The sequence below is a fragment of the Mustela nivalis genome (assembly GCF_964662115.1).
Source record: "Mustela nivalis genome assembly, chromosome: 14".
In the NCBI taxonomy this organism is placed as follows: domain Eukaryota; kingdom Metazoa; phylum Chordata; class Mammalia; order Carnivora; family Mustelidae; genus Mustela; species Mustela nivalis.
In genome coordinates this window covers 46494932-46516042 of record NC_139033.1, presented here as the reverse complement: position 1 = coordinate 46516042, position 21111 = coordinate 46494932, and the positions used below count along the sequence as shown (strand labels likewise).

The 21111-nt window shown below is 42.2% G+C and overlaps 1 protein-coding gene across 2 annotated transcripts; it reads right to left on the bottom strand.

The window, feature by feature from the left end:
* Nucleotides 1–10265: 10265 nt before the first annotated feature.
* Nucleotides 10266–21071, bottom strand: ATP5F1A (ATP synthase F1 subunit alpha). 2 transcript variants are annotated; one of them, XM_082699305.1, is made up of 12 exons: nucleotides 20756–21071; nucleotides 18564–18642; nucleotides 16032–16201; nucleotides 14170–14343; nucleotides 13916–14082; nucleotides 13582–13730; nucleotides 13011–13162; nucleotides 12676–12900; nucleotides 11841–11948; nucleotides 11567–11711; nucleotides 10636–10786; nucleotides 10266–10500 (listed from the first exon to the last, which is right to left on the bottom strand). In XM_082699305.1, exons 1-12 carry the CDS (start codon nucleotides 20813–20815, stop codon nucleotides 10419–10421), a joined length of 1662 nt encoding a protein of 553 aa, XP_082555431.1. In that variant the 5' UTR covers nucleotides 20816–21071; the 3' UTR covers nucleotides 10266–10418. The 2 variants fall into 2 exon arrangements, with proteins under 2 accessions (XP_082555431.1, XP_082555432.1); XM_082699306.1 differs by having other exon boundaries at nucleotides 18564–18919; nucleotides 19133–20878.
* Between the last annotated feature and the right edge of the window lie 40 nt (nucleotides 21072–21111).

The following is a 21111-nucleotide window of genomic DNA, read 5'->3' as shown; positions in this document are numbered from 1 at the left end:
AAGAAACTGGGCCTGCGGACTTCCCGAATTTGACTCCCTTCCCGCCGACGTGCTCCCCCCTCCCCCGACCGAAATCCTGGCGGAGAAATCCAGGCTCAGCCTGATCAGAGGTTGCGTGGACCAGGTGTCAGCTCCGCAAAGCTTGAAGACCATACCAGCCAGTCCTGCGTTCTACAGCAGACGCATTCTCTACAGATGAGCCCCTGGCCAGGTTTTCTTGTAAAAGTCAAGGAAAGGTCATTGATACTATTAGCCCTAGACTTTAGGTCTCTTAAGGCGTCCTTCCAAGGCCTCCAAGAGCTCAGCTCCTCCCTAACCTCCTTCCATTTCTCAAGACCCAAGACCCTTTACCACCAATGCCACCCCAGTAGGAGCCCAGAGCCTCCTCCTTCCCCCTGCACTCTTCTACCCTTAGGACATGCATAACCCCAGGAGAAGGCCTTCCCTGCTTTGAAGTACTGTGGTGCTTTGGGACAAAGTACTGCCCTGACCTAGCTGCCCTGAGCCAAAACTGTGGCTCAGAGAGGCTGAATGACTTGCCCAAGATGCCAGGGTATTAAACAGGTAAAGAGCTGGATTAGAGTTCTGCCCTTCTAAACAGGGCCAGGGTCAAAGACAGATGCCCCGCCCCCCGGGGGTGCAAATCCACCCTGGGCCAAGAGCGGGTGCTCAAGGAAGGGAAGATGAAGATCAAGGGTACCAAGACTGAGTACTCATGGCCACCTGCAACCACAGGCCTGAAGAGGCAAGCATTTGCCCCTTGGGTAGGTTCTGCTTCTGTCCAGACACAGCGGAGGGCAATTGCTGGGCTGATCTGAAGGATAGCTAAAAAGCCTGCCTGAAAATACCACACCCAGTCGCCCTGGGATGAAATCCCACCTGCAGAGTTATCCACAACCAAGAAGATGAAGTGACTCCAGCCCTGGATCACTCCAAGTGGCATCTGGGTGTCCATCCCTTTGGAAAGCAGTGAGGTTAGGAGGAGGGGAAGCCTGGCAGCTCCATCTGGAGGCAGGAGAGGCCATGGTGGGCACCAGGAGGAAGGATGAACTGCAAGAGAGGTAAGAAATAGCATGAACTGGGGGTCTTGCCTTCAGCTCAGATTTGTGATCCCAGGGTACTTGGATCGTGTGCTGTGGTGGGCTCCCTCCTCAGCGGAGAGCCCGCTTCTCTCTCTACTCCTTCCCCTGCTCTTCATGTCTCTCTCACCTCTCTCCAAATAAATAAATAAAATCTTCAAAAAAAGAAAAAAATATATATAGGGCTGGGTGGCTCAGTCAGCTAAGTGTCTGACTTCAGCTCAGGTCATGATCTCAGGGTGCTGAGATTGAGTCCCTTGGAGCCTGCTTTCTCCCTCTCACTCTGCTTCTCCCCTCTGCTTATTCTCTCTCTCAAATAAATAAATAAAAATCTTTAAAAAACAAAAATAGCATGAACCGGAAGTTGAAAGAAGTTCAAGTTAAGGAAGACAGCACCAAGATTTTTCCTGGAAGTTTTTAATATCTGGGGGCAGATATTTTAGACACGATTCTAATTGTCTAAGTTTTAACTTTATTTTATATATATATACACATTTATACATATACATACACATATATATATACATACACATACATACATATTTGGAAGTCTTCCAAATGTTCACAATGCCTATAATGCTTGATTTTCACAGCTCTGGGGCCAAAGATTCCTGAATTTTAACTCTCTTCCACCACCTGGTGGCAGAATTGAAAATTACAAATGCTTGTCCACACTGACGGAAAATACTATGCATTCATTCCTCAACCTTATTAAAGTCATCGTCTGAGCAAGGTGTTGTGAGTAAAAAGACAAATAAAATGTGTACTATATCTAAGGGTCTACAACCAATTGGAGAGATTTTACTAACAAAGTTAAATAACAATATCAATTTTGCTATAGCAATTTTGAAGTGACATTAAATGATCAATACTTTTAAGATAACCACTGTTAATATTTTGGCATAATCTCTTCCAATAAAACACATTTGTTGTACATAAAACTTTGAATCTTGCTTTTTTAACTTAACATTTCATAAGTTATCTTCTAAAGTCATTAAATGCACTTTTCCTAACAAAAACTTTGATAGCACCCATTGTCGGCTAAATGGACACTCTTGCATGTAGAACTTGAAAATCTCTAGGAAGAGAAATTTGGTCATGTCACCAAAATTTAAAATGCGCTTATATTTTGACCCAATATTCCATGTCAAAGACATAATTCCAAATATATTCTCACATGGACAAAGTGAAGTATGTATAGTTATTCATAGCAGCATGGTTAATCCAGCAAAAGATATGAAACAGCTAAATGTCTATCAATGGAGAATCGGCTCAGTAAACTGTGATATATCTTCATAATGAAATAATAGTCAAGCATTAAAAAAATGAAGAAGTGGGCACCTGGGTGGCTCAGTGAGCTAAAGCCTCTGCTTTCGGCTCACTCCTGGTCCCAGGGTCCTGGGATCGAGCCCTGCATCTGGGCTCTCTGCTTAGCAGGGAGCCTACTTCCTCCTCTCTCTTTGCCTGTCTCTCTGCTTACTCGTTATCTCTCTCTGTCAAATAAATAAAATCTTTTAAAAAAATGAAGAATTTCTTTGTGTATTGATATTGGATAATCACCAGATATTAAGTGGAAAAAAAAGGATGCAAAACAAGCTGCCATTTGAGTAAGGTCAGAAAAATTCACACACGTGTGCGCACACACACACACACACACACACACACACATATTTTATTTTTATTTTAGTTTTTTTAAAGATTTTATTTATTTATTTGTCAGACAGAGATCATAAGTAGGCAGAGAGGCAGGCAGGTTGGGGAAAGCAGGCTCCCTGCTGAGCAGAGAGCCCGATTCGGGGTGCAGTCCCAGGACCCTGAGATCATGACCTGAGCTAAAGGCAGAGGCTTAACCCATGAGCCACCCAGGTGCCCCTCATTTTTTTTTTTTAAGATTTTTTATTTATTCATTTGAGAGAGAGCACAAGCAGGGAGAGAGACAGAGGGAGAGGGAGAAGCAGACTCCCGAAGGAGCTGGGAGCCCAAGGTGGGGCTGGATTCCAGGACCTGGAGATCATGACCTGCTGAGCCACCCAGACACCTGCCCCACACACGTTTTTTGTTTTGTTTTGTTTTAAAGATTTTATTTATTTATTTGACAGAGAGCGATCACAAGTAGGCAGAGAGGCAGGCAGAGAGAGAGAGAGAGGAGGAAGCAGGCTCCCTGCTGAGCAGAGAGCCTGATGCGGAACTCGATCCCAGGACCCTGAGATCATGACCTGAGCCGAAGGCAGTGGCTCAACCCATTGAGCCACTCAGGCGCCCCCCCACACACGTTTTAAAATGGTTCCCTCTAAGGAGGAGATCGGGCTGAGGGAACATAGGAGTGGGGGAGAACTACTTTTCATTTCATGCCCTTTGGACCTCTGAATTTGTGAGTTTATTACAAATGCCCCCAAAATTTAAAAAAACAAAGTAACAAAACAAAACAAACAAAAAAAACCTCTTCAATATTATTTCTAACTTTTGCAAAATTTCCCATCGAGTGGGTATACCAATATTTCCTTAGCATTTCCCTAATGCATTCAGAAACATTACTCTGATAAATATAAAAAATATAAACATATCAAAAAATATAAACATTTTTAAGGTTCTTGGAATATAGTGCCAAATGCTTTTCCAGAAAAGTTGTATCGTCTGTACTTTTAGCAGTGGAGGAAGGGGAAGTTTTCCCCAGAGGCTTCAGTGGAAAGATTCCCCCAGGGAAATGGGTGGGCTAAATGATGGGTTGCCAAAATAACAAATAGCCACTGTCATCACCAATGCTCCTTCACACTCTCACGCAGTCTGATGTCTACATCCCTCTTCCTCCTTTTCCTCCCACCAACCCTTTCTAATCATTCTTCCTTAAAACTTAACTGCTTTCTTCGCATGTCTCCCCTCCTCACAAAGCTACCAAGTGTCCCTGTTGTCCATTGGAGTGAAGTCCCAAACATTTCTGCCTGACTTTCAAGACTTTCCTGGGTTTGGCTCCCCACCGACCTTTCCGATCTCATTGCCCAGGCTCCTGCCCTCCCCCAACCCGAGCCAGTCAGGTTCCCTGTTCTGCCACCCCATCTTTGCCCACGCTTGGCGGGCTACCTGGGTCACTCTTCCTCCTGCTCAAGTTCCACCCGTCACCACTTCCTCAACTTCTCCAGCCCTGGGTGTCTTCTCACTTCTCAAATCTCCGGAACTTGTCATCCATATCACACACACTAGCCCTTAATAATGTATTATTTATATCCTAATGTTCTCTCATCTCTTATCTCCCCAAGAAGACTTCAAAGGACCCAAAGTGAGACTGACATTCTCTCCTGTTGTCTCATGGATTGGACAATGATAGATACCACCAGGGAGTTCATCAACAACAGTTCTACCAATTTTTCTTTCAGTCCCCATAGTAGGAGTCAGCTGTGTCAGTAGGTCTGTCAAGCCAATGTCAAAATGAGAGGCTGGATTTTGTCAGTAAGGTGGGAAGCTGAGTAGATGGAGGAATGGATAAGAGGCTCAGGACAGACAGGAATGGAATACAAGGGACAAACATCCAGGAGGTGGCTGAAGGGCCCAGGGGCTCATGGCATGGTGGGTGAGGAGCTCTGGACTGCATGGAAGCAAGGGCTAAGGGTAGATACCATCAAGATTTGAATTTTCATTAGTTAATGAGTAACTTACTACACACAGGCTTGTTTTTCTGTCAAAAGCCACCATTTAAGGCAAGCCACAGAACAAAACAAATTTATAGTATATTTTCCAGAAAGGATTCATAGCCAATATTTATATAAGGAACTTGTAAAACTCAAAAGAAACAAACAAACAAAACCAGACAACTTCATTTTATTATTTTTTTTAAAGATTTTATTTATTTATTTGACAGAGAGAGATCACAAGTAGGCAGAGAGGCAGGCAGAGAGAGAGAGGAGGAAGCAGGCTCCCCGCTGAGCAGAGAGCCCGATGTGGGACTCGATCCCAGGACCCTGAGATCATGACCTGAGCTGAAGGCAGCGGCTTAACCCACTGAGCCACCCAGGCGCCCCCAGACAACTTCATTTTAAAAAGCCAAACAGTCATAAGAATCGTTTCTAGAGGGAAGCCTGGTGGTGCAGTTGGTTTAGTGTCTGACTCTCCATTTCAGCTCAGGTCATGATCTCAGGGTTGTGAGATGAAGCCCCATGTCGAGCTCCACACTTGGCATGGAGCCTACTTAAGATTCTCTCTTTCCCTCTCTCACTATAAAAAAATTAATTAGGGATGCCTGGGTGGCTCAGTTGGTTGAGCAGCTGCCTTCTGCTCAGGTCATGATCCCAGTGTCCTGGGATCGAGTCCCATATTGGGCTCCTTGCTCAGCAGGGAGCCTGCTTCTCTCTCTGCCTCTGCCTGCCTCTCTGTCTGCCTGTGCTCACTCTCTCTGACAAATAAATAAAATCTTTTTAAAAAAATTAATTAATTGAAAATGACTGTTTCTAGGGCTGGGGCAGGAAATACAAGCTGAGAGCATCTTATAGTGTCAGAAAGTGACACACACATAAAACATTAGGGGCATAGCAAAGAAATACAGGAGCCAGATGAAACCTCCCAGTGGGGTCGCCTGGGTGGCTTAGTTGGTTAAGCAGCCGCCTTCCGCTCAGGTCATGATCCTGGGACCCTGGGATCAAGCCCCACCTCAGGCTCCCTGCTCAGCACAGAGCCTGCTTCTCCCTCTCCCTTTGCTGCTCCCTACCACCCCTTGCTTATACTACTAGCTCACTCTCACTCTCAAATAAATAAAATAGAAAGAAAGAAAGAAGGGGCGAGGGAGGGAGGGAAAGAATTAGAGAAAGAAACCTCCTAATGGCCAAAGCTGGAACTGATATCAACAACAAAAATACTGGATTATGAGATTATAACCCAAAGTAGGCAACAACTAACCACAAGCCCATATGGATAGAATTGGGTACTTGGATACATAAATAAATGGAGAAATACAGATCTATAGGGCAGAAGAATTCCAAATAATCTATGTAGACAGTTCTTCCCTTACAGGATGGAGCATAACTGCTCACCCTTTAGTGGAAACTGGAAATAGTGACTCTTCCAAAGAATGCTGTGTGGAAGGGGTCAGGGAGAGAGGAAGAAGCTGACAAACCATACATCAGGCAATATCATTCACAAAGGAAAGGAGAAAGAAAAAAACCCAACAACAATGACAATTCACCTTGGTGGTACATACCTTTGATGTCATGTGACAAGAATGGTGCTTTCTGTCTGTAGTCTTCCAGCCAAAACCCATACCCTCAGTCTAAGCATGAATACCAAACTTAAACTGGGAAGACATTTTATAAAATACCTGATTAATACCCCTTAGAACTCTCGTAGTCACCACAAACCAAGAAAGTCTAAAAAACTGTCAGAGCCCAGAGGAGCCTAAGGAGACATGATGAATAATGTGGTATCCTGGATGAGATCTAAGGCGGGGGGAGGACAATAGGTAAAAGTTAGGTAAATCCAATGGGGTAAAGGAGATAGAAAGTAAAACCAAAACAAAACAAATCTCAATAAAATAAGGACCGAAGTCCATAGTGCATCAGTGTTGGTTCACTGGTTAAGTCAGATACACAGTCTGGATGTCCTGGCGTGATACTGACTCAGCCCAGGGAGGTATCAGGTCAGCTTCAGTTTACTGGTCAGAGTCGTACCAGGTCTGTCGGTAACTTTGGCCAAATCAACAGGTTCATATAGAAATTTGAGGATGCCAGCGTTCTAAAACAGACCTCTGTGGGGTATTATGCTAAGTGAAATAAGTCAATCAGAGAAAGACAATTATCATAGCCACTCATATGTAGAATATAAGGAATAGTGCAGAGAATCATGGGGGAAGGAAGGGAAAACCGACTGGCAAGAAACCAGAGAGGAAGACAAACCATGAGAGACTCGAGTCCGGGGAAACAAACCGAGGGTTGCTGGAGGGGGAGATGGCTGGGGGGATGGGTAGCTGGGGGATGGGCATGAAGGAGGGCACGTGATGGGATGAGCACTGGGTGTTACATGCAACTGATGAAACATTGACCACTACATCAAAAACTAATGATGTGCTATATGTTGGCTAACTGAATTTAAATAAAATAAATAAGTTTAATTTAAATTTAATTAAAAAAAAATATGATGGACCTCCACAGCTAATAGGATTTGCCAGCTAAGATTGGGGCTCCTGGAGAACATGACTGAGACGGGTACTGCAGTTTGGTCTTACTCTGCCTCAGAGCCATATCCATACAGAACTAACACAGCAGGCCGGGGACTGCTGTCCTGAGAAGTCTGCTTGCAAAGTTAGCCTGTGGCTGGTGTTCGGGAACCTTCCTGGTAAACAGTTCCCAACACTGATATAAAACTGTTCCCAGGGGCACCTGGGTGACTCCGTTAAGCATCTGCCTTCGGCTCAGGTCATGATCTCAGGGTCCTGGGATCAAGTCCCACATCGGGCTCCCTGCTCTGCAGGGAGCCAGCTTCTCCCTCTGCTTCTGCCTCTCTCTCTCTTTGTCTCTCATGAATAAATAAATAAAATCTTAAAAAAAAAAAAAAAAAAGCTGTCCCTAAAGGCTCAGAGTGGCTCACTATGCCTAAACTATTTGTATAGTGTGTTTTATGCTGAACACCTGTTTCCTTCTGGGAGTCTGGCATTTGGCTATGTGTTTAGGCAGAGCATGCCTACGTGACCAACCCCAGTGACCTTGGGTACTAAGCTTCCAATGAGCTTCCCTGGTAGACACATCACATATAGTCACAATTCATTGCGGAATTAAGTGCATCCTGCTTGACGCCACTGGGGTGGGGTGGGGGGGATTCTTGAAAGCTTGGGCCCGGTTTCCTCTTAATTTTTAATCTCTAAACCTAACATGTGCCTCAGACTCGAGACCCAAATATCAAGTTGCATGTTCCACTGACTCACACAGCCAGGCGCCTCTTCTAAATTCTTAATCTTGATGAATGACTTAAAGGACTTAACGAATTACTTCAGCTAGTAGACAGCAGAAACTAAAATCCAGAGGACCATTCACAAAAATTCTTCTCCTAGAGTGTATTTGCTCTTAGACATTGTTTGTCCTGCTTTTATTAGACCAATTAAACCAGACCTACTTTAAAATATTCAATACAGACTCTACCAAGGCTCAGACAGGTGAAAAGGAACATTTCAGCTTCATCAGATCATAAAGAAGTCATACGAGCAGAATTTATCCCAAATCATCATCTTCTCATATTGTGATGATAGGAGAATTGTGGAATGTGTAGTATAGGTGCGCAAATGCAAAGTTCTTACCGGTTGGGTGAAATCAACAAACTACACATATAACATAAAAGGAAGTGGGGTAACTGCAATATGGAGCTGATAAAATAACTGAATAGAAATGAGCTGCTTTTGGGAAGTAGGAAGAGGGTGGGGGTAGGCAAGCAAAAGGGATTTCCATTTTTCGTACAGTCCTGTCTTGACTTTTTCTTTTTTTTTTTAAGATTTTATTTATTTATTTGACAGAGGGAGATCACAAGTAGGCAGAAAGGCAGGCAGAGAGAGAGAGGAGGAAGCAGGCTCCCTGCTGAGCAGAGCGCCTGATGCGGACTCAATCCCAGGACCCTGAGATCATGACCTGAGCCGAAGGCAGCGGCTTAACCCACTGAGCCACCCAGGCACCCTCTTTCTTTAAATTATATGCCTACTTAACAATTTAAAAAGGAAGAGCCCAGAAAGACCCAGGCACGTGAAACTTCTCACACAGGTGGGGCGCCTGGATGGCTCAATGGGTTAAAGCCTCTGCCTTGGGCTCTGGTCATCCCAGGGTCCTGGGATCGAGTCCTGCATCGGGTTCTCTGCTCAGCAGGGAGCCTGCTTCCTCCTCTCTCTCTGCCTACCTATGATCTGTCAAATAAATAAAATCTTTAAAAAAAAAAAATACCACACAGGTGTCATGGTGGGTTATATGGAGGAGTTTGATAAATGGACTTTAAAAACCAGATATGAATACCTAAAAAAGATTCCTAACCTCTACACAAAAAACGTTAACTCCAGATGGATTGGGACAATCTTTTGTTGTTTTAAGCAAGCTCTACACCCAGTGTGGGGCTCAAACTCCCAACCCAAGATTAAATCTCTACAGACTGAGCCAGTCAGGGGCCCCAGTGACAGTCAATCTTCTAAACTATGGTATCCAGTTTTTGGTCAACCACCAGTCTAATTGCTGTGAAAGTATGTTTAGACATGACTAACACTTAAAATACTGTGCATAAACTATTACTTTCCATAACACGGGTGGGGGATCTCATCCAGTTGGTAGGCCTTTAGAGAACCCGAGGTCCACCAAGGAAGGAATTCTGCCTCCAGACACAACTCTTCACCCTGGGTCTCCAGCCTGTCCACCTGCCTTTTGAAACTTGCCAGCCCCTACTACCATCTCTCTGTACACATCCTATTTGGGTTTTTTCTCTCAAAAACTGTTAATACCTGGATTAAGCTCTTAGGTAACAAGAGCAAACCTTTAAAACTCTTAGTAGAAAATATAGTTATGGGGCGCCTGGGTGGCTCAGTGGGTTAAGCCTCTGCCTTCGGCTCAGGTCATGATCTCAGGGTCCTGGGATTGAGTCCCGCATCGGGCTCTCTGCTCAGCAGGGAGCCTGCTTCCCTCTCTCTCTCTCTGCCTGCCTCTCCATCTACTTGTGATTTCTGTCAAATAAATAAATAAAATTAAAAAATATATATATATAGTTATCTTTGTATATTTTAAGGTGAAGGTTTCCCAAATAAGACCAAAAATACTAATCATAAAAACTGACCAGTTTGATAATAAACTGCTGCTTACAAAAGATATGTTAAAGAATACTTAACAAGAGAAAATACTGATAAATGTTCATATTTCTACTATGTCCTTTCTCAGTCTGTACCTTTCAGACTTCACCTAGCATTTTTTTTCATTTCCTTGATAATTTTAGCTGTCTTTTACTTTTCTTGCCTACATTACTTTATACAGATCAGCCTTCTTGGCAGAGAAGCCAGTGGGTCTCTTCAACATTACCAAGTATAAACTCTGCCACATTATCCAGTTACCTAGTTCATGAATTCTTTAGTCAATCACAAAGCACTCTAGAATCTTACGAAGAGCTCAGCCTTGAATCATCTAAAAAGCATGCTTATTAATTCCTCAAATTAATTTTACCTCTTTTAAAAGAATCACTCAGACTACAGAAAACCACCAACCGATACGGAACCTTTATTTTTTTTTTAAGGTCATTTCTGTACATCTGACTGACGTATGGGAGTAATCCTTTTACAAATGGAACTGATTACCAGAATAAACGACAACAAAACCGAACTGGTATTTCATGTGAATCCACAGCAGTTTAAGCTTCAAATCCAGCCAAGAAGTTTGTTACAATTTCTTTCAGCTTAGCATCTGACTGTTCTGAGATCTTTCCATCAGTCCTATTTGAAATAAAAAGCAGTTCATCAGTACTGACCTAATCAAAAACTCAATGACTACCTACAGAATTCAAAAAAACTTCAACAAGACTTGTATCTTAAAATTTATAGGAAAGAGGCCATCAATTGTGTTCATACCTAATATTGCCCAACAGGGCCTGATGCTGGCTGATAACATGAGCCAGGAAAGCGTGCTCAAACTTTGTGATCTTGCTGGGCTCCAATTTATCAAGATACCCTCTTACACCAGCATAAATAACAGCCACTTGTTCTTCAATTGCCATGGGAGCTGAAAACAAAAGAACGCCAAGTTGCTCAAATAAACACATTAACAATGTCAGAAAAACTTACCTCTTCTTCTAATTATTATCATGTTTCTACATATTACCTACTCCCACTTTCTCTGTGACAAACTCCACATTAGTATCTTTCCTACTTCTCTCTCCAGGAAAGTGTTTTCCTTGTTAATTGCAAGCCTAAAAGTGTAATCATCTTCAGGGATATTCCATAACCACTATTTATCATCTGGCAGCATTTCAACTGTTTAAGATATAAATAATTTGCTGAGGGGCACCTGGGTGGCTCAGTCATTAAGCACCTACCTTCAGCTCAGATCACGATCCCAGGGTCCTGGGATCAAGCCCTGCATCTGTCTCCCTGCTCAGCGGGAAGCCTGCTTCTCCCTCTCCTACTCCCACTCCCCCTGCTTGTGTTCCCTCTCTTGCTCTGTCAACTAAATCTTTAAAATAAATAAATAAATTGCTTAAACTACAGCAAGAATAAATGTATACTAACATACTTTTAAATCTGCCCAATGCCATTCTCTCAAGGCCAAGGTGGAAAGGGTAGGAGGAAGAGATCTAATAGGTTTTAAATCTCAAAAGTAAAGTATATAGTAAGTTTTCCTGGTTATTCAAATGACAGACTGCGCTGGAAGTACAACAGGCATTAATCACATTCAAAACACTATCTTTAATGAAAGAACACCAGGTATTATAACTTGTAAGGAGCTATGGGATTCCCAGGCCCTTACACACAGTACACACACGGATGAAATGAAAGAACTCACAATACTGTCCTTGCTTCAGCAGCTCAGTCAATCGCACACCACGACTCAAGAGCTGTTGAGTGGCAGCATCAAGGTCAGAACCAAACTGGGCAAAAGCAGCAACCTCACGATACTGAGCCAATTCTAGCTTCATGGTACCTGCCACCTGAAATACAGAAATGGTTAGCTCAAGAAACACAAAAATACTTAACCCACTGACAAAGAGCACTATACAAGTACACTATGATTTGAACCTAATGATATCCCTTCTCCTTGACAAAGTGATGCAAATTACCTGCTTCATGGCCCTGGTTTGGGCAGCAGATCCAACACGGGACACAGACAAACCAACGTTAATGGCAGGGCGGATACCTTTGTAGAACAATTCTGTTTCCAAGAAGATCTACAACATACAGAGAACACATATGTTAACAAGCTTTAAAAAAAAAAAAAAAAAAAACTATTTTCAAAATTAAGCAAAAAAAAAAACTGAAGCCCAACATCTCCAAGGAAAAATGTTAAGTGTCTTCTCATCATAAAGTGCCCCTCCAATCTTCCCCAGTACCTATCAACTTACATATTCTATTGCTAAGATTAAGAGAGGAGAAGAGAAAAAACAGGTGATGAATTCCTATTAAAACATATGCAGAAGGGGTGTTTGGGTGGCTCAGAGGATTATGCCTCTCTCTGCCTTCGGCTCAGGTCATGGTCTCAGGGTCCTGGTCTCAAACCCCGAATCGAGCTCTCTGCTCAGCAGGGAGCCTGCTTCCTCCTCTTTCTCTGCCTGCCTCTGCCTATTTGAGATCTCTGTCAAAATAGATAAATAAATAAACAAATCTTTAAAAAAATGCAGAGGAAGTGATCTGACCTCTGAGATTTGCTTCAAAATTATCAGGGGTAGAGAACAGCAGTGGCTATAAATGAAACAAAAATGAAGTTCACTATACCACAAATTGAAATGGGTGAGAGACATGTGGGGTTCATTACATTGTTCTCCTTTTCTATACATTTTAAATTCACCGCAATAAAGAGTGAAAAGCATTTAATAAATCAGTTCATCAACACTAGTTTAAACCAATGCCTTGGAATAATCCAAAGCTTTTATATTTACTTTAATTATAAAATAATACCTGTCCGTCAGTGATAGAAATGACATTTGTTGGAATGTAAGCAGACACATCACCAGCTTGCGTTTCTATGACTGGTAAAGCAGTCAAGGAGCCACCACCAAAAGAATCGTTCATTTTGGCTGCTCTCTCTAGGAGACGGGAGTGTAGGTAGAACACATCACCAGGATAGGCCTCACGACCAGGAGGCCGGCGGAGCAGCAGAGACATCTGACGATAGGCAACAGCCTACGGTACAGAAAGAGGATTATAAAGTTCAGTTACTAGAAGCTAAATTTGTCACCTTCAATTGTGGTGCAAACGTAGAAACAGATTCTAAAAATATATTATCCTTTGACCTGTTTGGATAAGTCATCGTAGATGATCAAAGCATGTTTGCCATTATCTCTAAAATATTCTCCCATAGAACAGCCAGAATAAGGAGCCAGGTACTGAAGTGGAGCAGCATCAGAAGCAGTAGCCGAAACCACAATGGTGTACTTCATGGCATCTGGGAAGAAAATAAGTTTAAGTTCCACAAGGTTATCAACATTTTGGTTTTAAAGACTACTGTGATAAAAACTAAGTGCTACTACATAATTTACCAAAGTCAGATTAACCAGAGTCAAACAACACAGATTTTAAAGGAACTGACAAAAACCTTAATGTTTATACTACTTTTACTTATTCAATTATATCAGAAGAAATTTCAGTTCATTAGGAAATAATTAAAACCAGCCTACAAGAAGTAGAAGCTATCCTAAGATTAGCATTATTAGGACTCCCAGAGAACAATGATACTAAAGTTCTTTCCCTTCAAGTAAACCCTACCCTCAAGGCGGGGCTTGAACTCATGACTCCCAACACCAAGAGCCACATGCTCTATCGACCGAGCCAGCCAGACATTCCTGGACTGAAGTTCTTTAATACCTGCATCTGTGAGTCTCTTCACCAACTGGGCAACAGTGGATCTCTTCTGACCAATAGCAACGTAGATACAGTATAGCTTCTTCTTTTCATCAGTTCCATCATTGAAACGTTTCTGGTTAATGATGGTGTCAATAGCAATTGATGTTTTACTTTAAGAAGAGAATGTAAACTTAAATTTTAGTAAATACTTCAAAGGATTTCTCAAATTTTAGTCCTACTTCTAATCCTCATCAGATTCTTCTCACCCCATTATATCCAAAACATTTACCATTCCAACCCTAATAAGTAATCTTTCCACAATTAAATTTTAGTTAAAATGTTTAACAAGCTTTACCCAGTCTGTCGGTCACCAATAATCAGCTCACGCTGACCACGACCAATTGGCACCAAGCTATCCACAGCCTTAATGCCAGTCTGCATGGGTTCGCGCACAGAGATTCGAGGAATGATCCCAGGGGCTTTCAGGCCAACTCGCCTACGGGTCTTGGAACCAACTGGACCCTGTTAAACAATAAAAAGGAGCCCCACAACAATGAGTTTTGATGTCGATTAGAAGCTACAAACACATCTAATAACCATTAAACGTACCTTTCCATCAATGGCATTACCAAGGGCATCCACAACACGGCCCAATAGCTCTTCGCCAACTGGAACGTCCACGATGGCTCCTGTTCTCTTCACAATATCTCCTTCCTTAATTAGTTTATCATTTCCAAACACGACAACACCAACGTTGTCGGGTTCCAAGTTCAGAGACATACCCTACAAAACACACAATTGAACCCCCATGAAGCCTGAGTAGTACTTCTTCCCAAATGTCAACACTATATGAAATGAAAATAGCTAGTTTAAAAAAAGAGAGAGTATAGGACTTTTGATCTGATTGATTTACTCAAGTATTTTTATGACAAAAAACCTTCTTTTATCAAGACTTAAAACAGCAACACATTCCCTTGAATCCTCTTAGGATAGCATTATAAGCCTAACATGCTCATTTATTTACTACAGCATCAAAGAACTAGAAGAAACAAAGAAACTAGGTCAAGCTTTTTTCACTGTACTTCTTTTGTCTATGGATTTTGAACCAGGTGATCAGTACCAAATAAAGTGATCAACTGGAAATTTTAAGACACAGTTGATTTACATCTTTTTATCTGTGAGTAGTGTCATAAACATCTAAAAAAATTACAGTGAGAATTCATCAGGTTAGTAGAAAAGGAAATTAAAATCTACCCAAACGAGGATAAAATGCTATAATGTAACAGTGCTGGCTCGTCTCTCATCATTATAACTTTAATTCAAAATATAAGATTTTTAGGTCCCTATTCATTACTAAGGATAAAGACTATTTATGAACTGAGTCTGATCAGTTACTGAAGCTCTGCAGAAATACTCAGAACAAACAGAGAGTATCACTGCAGTTAATGTTCAATACAGTTGTCACTAACCACATGTGGCTATTTAAAATTTGAATTAACACCATCTTACCGAAGTCAGAGAAACTCAATTTTCTCCCCAATTAACAAATCTCTACACATCACCCACTCTCTGTGAGACACTCCACACTGTACATCCTCAATAGCCTCACATGTAAAATACTTACTATACTTAAATAGTGCAGATGTAAAGTATTTCCATCATTGCAGGAAGTTCTATTAGACTATACTAGACTTTTACATCTTAAAAGCTAAAAAAGAAACTCAAGAGTTTATTTACATCAGCCTCACCTTTCAAAGTTATGCAATGTATACGCTGAAGATATGAGAGGCTAAATTTTTGGCCAAGGTCTAACAGCTATGGAGAAAACTTTTGGCTGTGTAATTATTCTTCCATATCAAGGTTTTTTTACCATACTGGTCAGTAGCCAGAGGACCAAGTCTGTCTTTACCCACGCTGAGTGGGTTATCCTACTCCCCCTGGTCTACCCAGATATTATACTCTGCTTTCCTTAGAAAACCCATGACTGCTACCACTTGTTTTCATCCCACTGGCCAACGAGACTCAACCTAATAGAAAGAAGTAGACTTCTATCATCAGAGAGCTTCTGATAACTATACCACTAGCTTAACAATAGGTCTACTCCTAGAAGATATACAAAGTCAAGGACTTCCAACTTTCCACCAGAAATGAATTTAGTTGGAAGTTATCCAAGGCTCTTATAAGACAATCTTAATAAGTATAAAGCAGACTTCTTAGAATTTGGCTGAAGGTTTAGTCAATTTTTTATTTCAGCACTAGTGCCTACAATTTATATATTATCAGTCCCTAGAATAAAAACTTTGGTAACCAAAACCCTTAAGTTTATTTTTTTTCCACAATCAATGATAATGATTAAATACTGAAGAAGTTGAGAGTGAAAGTTAAAAAAAACACACTAGCACAATCTCTGAATTATTGAGTAATTCAGAGACCAATCCTAAAACACCAAAATCTCATTTTTTGTAATTTACCTTTAAACCTGAAGAAAACTCTACCATTTCTTCTGCCTGAACATTTCTTAGCCCATGTACACGGGCAATACCATCACCAATGCTCAGGACACGTCCAGTCTCTTCAAGGTCAACAGAGGTGTCGGCTCCAAGAATACGTTCTTCAAGGATAGAGGACACTTCGGCAGTGCCTATTGAGAGAAAAAATCCATTGCAAAAACAACCTAGTCTCAAGATCTTTTTAAAACCCACTTCCCGGGCGCCTGGGTGGCTCAGTGGGTTAGGCTGCTGCCTTCAGCTCAGGTCATGATCTCAGGGTCCTGGGATCGAATCCCAAATGGGGTTCTCTGCTCGACAAGGAGCCTGCTTCCCTCTCTCTCTCTGCCTGCCTCTCCATCTACTTGTGATCTCTCTTTGTCAAATAAAATAAAATCTTTTTAAATTTTTTTTTAAATTTTTTTTTTAAGATTTTATTTATTTGACGGAGAGAGATCACAAGTAGGCAGAGAGGCAGGCAGAGAGAGAGGAGGAAGCAGGCTCCCTGCTGAGCAGAGAGCCCGATGCGGGACTCGATCCCAGGACCCTAAAGATCATGACCTGAGCCGAAGGCAGCAGCTTAACCCACTGAGCCACCCAGGTGCCCAAACAAATAAAATCTTAAAAAAAAAAAAAAAAAAACACTTCCCTAACAACATAAAAACTGTAATTTTGTAATCACAATAACCAAATTATTTTTTTTAACATTTTATTTATTTGCTTAACAGAGATCACAAGTAGGCAGAGAGGCAGGCAGAGCAAAAACAGAGGAGGAAGCAGGCTCCCTGCTGAGCAGAGCCCAATGTGGGGCTCGATCCCAGGACCCTGAGATCATGACCTAAGCCAAAGGCAGAGCCTTTAACCCACTGAGCCACCCAGGTGCCCCTAACCAAATCATTCTGAAATGTAATATGCATGGTTCTACTCAAAAAAGCTTGATATCCACCACTGCTATAAAAAAACAAATCCAAGGGGCACCTGGGTGGCTCAGTTGTTAGGCATCTGTCTTCAGCTGTCATGCTCCCAGGGTCCTTGGATTGAGCCCTACACTGGGCTCCCTCCTCAGTGGGTACCCTGCTTCTCCATCCCCTACTCCCCGTTTATGTTCCCTATCTACCTGTCTCTCTCTGTCAATAAAATAAAATCTTTAATAAATAAATAAATAAAAACACACAAATCCAAGTGATGGAGAGAAAATTTCACAAGACAAATGTAAACCAGATAATCAGCTAATAAAATTAAGCAACATCATTATAATTTCATCTTTTACTCCTTTTATTTAATTTCTCAGGAATTTCTATCTATGTTGAAACCTGACTTTTTTGCTAAACTCTGCAGAAAGCTTAAAAATGCAATCTTTTTTTTTTTTTTTTTTTTTTAAAGTAGGCTTTATGCCCGGCATGGAGCCCAATGCAGGGCTTAAACTCATGACTCTGACATGGAGACTGAGCTGAAATCAAGGGTGGGACACTTGGGCGTCTGGGTGGCTCAGTCGTTAAGTGTCTGCCTTCAGTTCAGGTCATGATCTCAGGGTCCTTTGATGGAGCAGAACATCAGACTCCCTGCTTGGTGGAAAGCTTGCTTCTCCCTCTGCTTGTGTTCCCTCTCTCTCTCAAATAAATCCAGTATTTTTTTTTTTAAAAAAAGAGTGGGACACTTAACCAACTTAGCCATCCAGGCACCCCAAAAAAGCAATCCATTTTTAAAAGCAACTGTTAACAAAGTATAAATATCTTTCCCCTTAAACACATGCAAATACTTAATATTCTTCATCTTAGCATGTAGGAGACTTCTGTATTCACTTGTTTAATCTTTAGTTCAAAAGCCCTACTCACATATCCCCAAAAGAATTCCCTAACCTATGCATCTTCCATGCTCACCTCCACCATTATCTATTTGCAATGTGCAAATCTGTAAGTTGCCAAGTACAGATAAGCAGCTATTACCATCTAAAATCATAAAGGTAAAAGTTGTTTATTTTTTTCTATTTTTTTTTTTTTAAGATTTTTTACTTATTTTGACAGAGACACACAGCTAGAGAAGGAACACAAGCAAAAGGAATGGGAGATGGAGAACAGGCTTCCGGTGGGACAGGGAGCCCAATGTAGGGATTGGGATCCGTCCCAGGACCCTGGGATCATGACCAGACCACAAGGTAGACACTTAACTGAGCCACCCAGGCGCCCCTCTAATGAAATGAAATCTTTTACAGTTCAGAAAGGATACCCACCATCTGATATGTGTACTTTCTGTTTCCACCCAAAGATACTGTATCAGAAAAAAGAAGCTGCAGTATCATGAAAAAATATACATTTCACTAGAACAAGAGAACCTACCAAGACAGGGCTAAATGGCACATTATAGGCAAAGAATCTGAGATTTGTAGTAACTAAAATTAAGAGGGAAAAACAATTAACAAATGAAAATTAAAAAGTTATGCAACCTATATAACTTATTTTTTCCCCTACTGACAAGGCAGTAAGTGTGGTGTATACAGCCTTAGAAATAATGACTTACCAGTCTTCTGAAGACGAGTGTTAGAGGCATGGAGGTTCCTTGCAGCAATGAAGGAGGATCCCAAAGCATTTTTGGAGACCTAGTGCATAAACATTTTTAAAAATTTTGTTTAAAAAAAAAAAAAAAAGACCTTATAAACTGGCAAGCTTGAACAAATGCAGGCTTAGTTTGATCAAATTAGTTTGATCAGTTTGACCAAGTTATCAGTGAAAATATTAATTATATTCAAAATATTCTGCTTAAAACTGGAAGGCTATTAATCACACAACAAAGCAGATTTTGATATATGCAAAAATGTATTAAACAGCTCCTGGGAATATGGTTAAGTATTTTATAAAAAGTTATTTTAGGGGCGCCTGGGTGGCTCAGTGGGTTAAGCCTCTGCCTTCGGCTCAGGTCATGATCCCAGGGGCCTGGGATCCAGTCCTGCATGGCGCTCTCTGCTCAGCGGGGAGCCTGCTTCTCCTCATCTCTCTCTCTGTCTGTCTCTCTGCCTATTTGTGATCTCTCTCTCTGTCAAATAAATAAATAAAATCTTTAAAAAAAAAAAAAAGTTATTTTAGGGGTGCCTGGGTGGCTCAGTGGGTTAGGCCTCTGCCTTCAGCTCAGGTCATGATCCCGGGGTCCTGGGATCAAGCCCCACATTGAACTGTCTCCTCAGCAGGGAGCCCGCTTCCCCCTTTCTCTCTCTGTCTGCTGCTCTGCTTACTTGTGACCTGTCAAATAAATAAATAAAATCTTTAAAAAATAAATAAATAATTTTAAAGTGTTTTTTGAAAACTCAGAGTTACCAAATTATCCTTTCCTTTAAGGGAATCAGGTACTATTATTTCATCTTTAGATACATTTGAGTTGAACTGCGGAAATTCTCAGTAAGATAAACTTCCTAAGGAGAAATATCCATATATATCCTACTTTACTTAAAAAAGAAATAAAAATAAAAATAAAAAATTACTGGGCGCCTGGGTGGTACAATGGGTTGGGGCCTCAGGTCATGGTCTCAGAGTCCTGGGAGTCTCTGCTCAGCCGGGAGCCTGCTTCCCCCTCTCCCTTTTCTCTGCCTACTAGTGATCTGTCAAATAAATAAATAAAATCTTTTTTAAAAAATTAAATTCCTAAATGTTAAAAGATTTTGATTAGAAATTAAGAATGGCTGTGGATTCTTTTTTTTCCCTTGCCACAGACAAAGCCTACAACAATCTGGACCGCCTCTTTCAAGTTCTAACGATGCTATTGGTCACTGTCAATTCTGAACCTACTATCTTATACAGAACCGGATGAAAACCATTAAAAATGTTTTTCTTGCAACTTAGTTGTATTAGAACAGTAAAATAGCCAGTGTCTATTTTACCTCTGAAACTGATACTACGTTTAACAAGAGTTAAGTAAATGTAAGCCTTCAAGGGCGATAAGTAAGGAAGGGCATTGACCTTTATAGGCATTTTCCAACCTACGCTTTATCTTGAGCTCTCAATCACTGTCTAACAATTCCTCAAGGACTAAATCTTAAATCACGTCAAAGTACCACGACACAAAGCAAAGCCTTCTTTCTGCCTGAGACAACTTAGGTTTCACTGCTGTCACGGTATCGGCCGCAGGAAATGCACATTTACACTGTACAGCGTTTCCCAGTCACCTCTGTATTCAGCACTGAGATCGTCTACTTAAGTATTCTGAAAAGCACCTTCATTTATTGCTTTCCCCCGAACCGACCTCCGAGCAGAGGTGAAAAGGCCGGGGCGTACTGACCTTCATACAATGTCAGGCTTTCCTAGGTCGCTTCAACTAGAGCTACCAACAGTCCTCTGACCTTCAGCGGGGCAATCCCGGAGAACCCGCGGGCGACAAGCCTCGCCGTTTCAGAGCAGGTGTAGGAGAACGAGCGACCCAGCCCTGACCTTCACCCAAAGCCCCCTCTCGGACAGCTCTCAACTGAAGTCCTGGACACCCCCTGAAGTCCCTCTCTAGACAACATCGAAGTCGCCACCTCCCCTGCAACGCTTAACACGGTCCCGCACGGATGGCGAGCATCTGGGCCCTTACGCCGCCGCCCAGCCCAAGGCCGCGCAGCCAGCGGTGCAAGATGGCGGCGCCCGCCAGCCCCTCACCCTCCATGCAGCAAGGGCTCGCGAATCAGCACAGCACCAGCGACCCGCTGGGCCACCTCCCTCCCGCCGGTACCCCGCACTCACCAGCCCGGCCCGTCGAGGAAGGGCGCGGGCCACGGCCGCGGCGACGCGCACGGACAGCATCTTTGCAAGTTCTCCTCGGGTGGCTCCTCCGCAGCCGCAGCCTCCGGACTGACTGGGACAAAATGGCTGAGCGACGAGGAAGGTCAAGGCAGCCGGCCCACCTGACCCGGAAGTACCGCCCCTTGCGCTCACCCCCGGACGCGAATCGGCGTTTTGCGCGAGGGTTGGGGGTGGAGTTACTTTTTTAAAGTATTGTTTTTAGAGTTAAGCATAAAAATTAGCGATTAGATCTTTGTTAACTTCGGCCCAGGCTTTCGTCACACATTTGTTTTGACCTATTGAGTTGACCTTGTGGT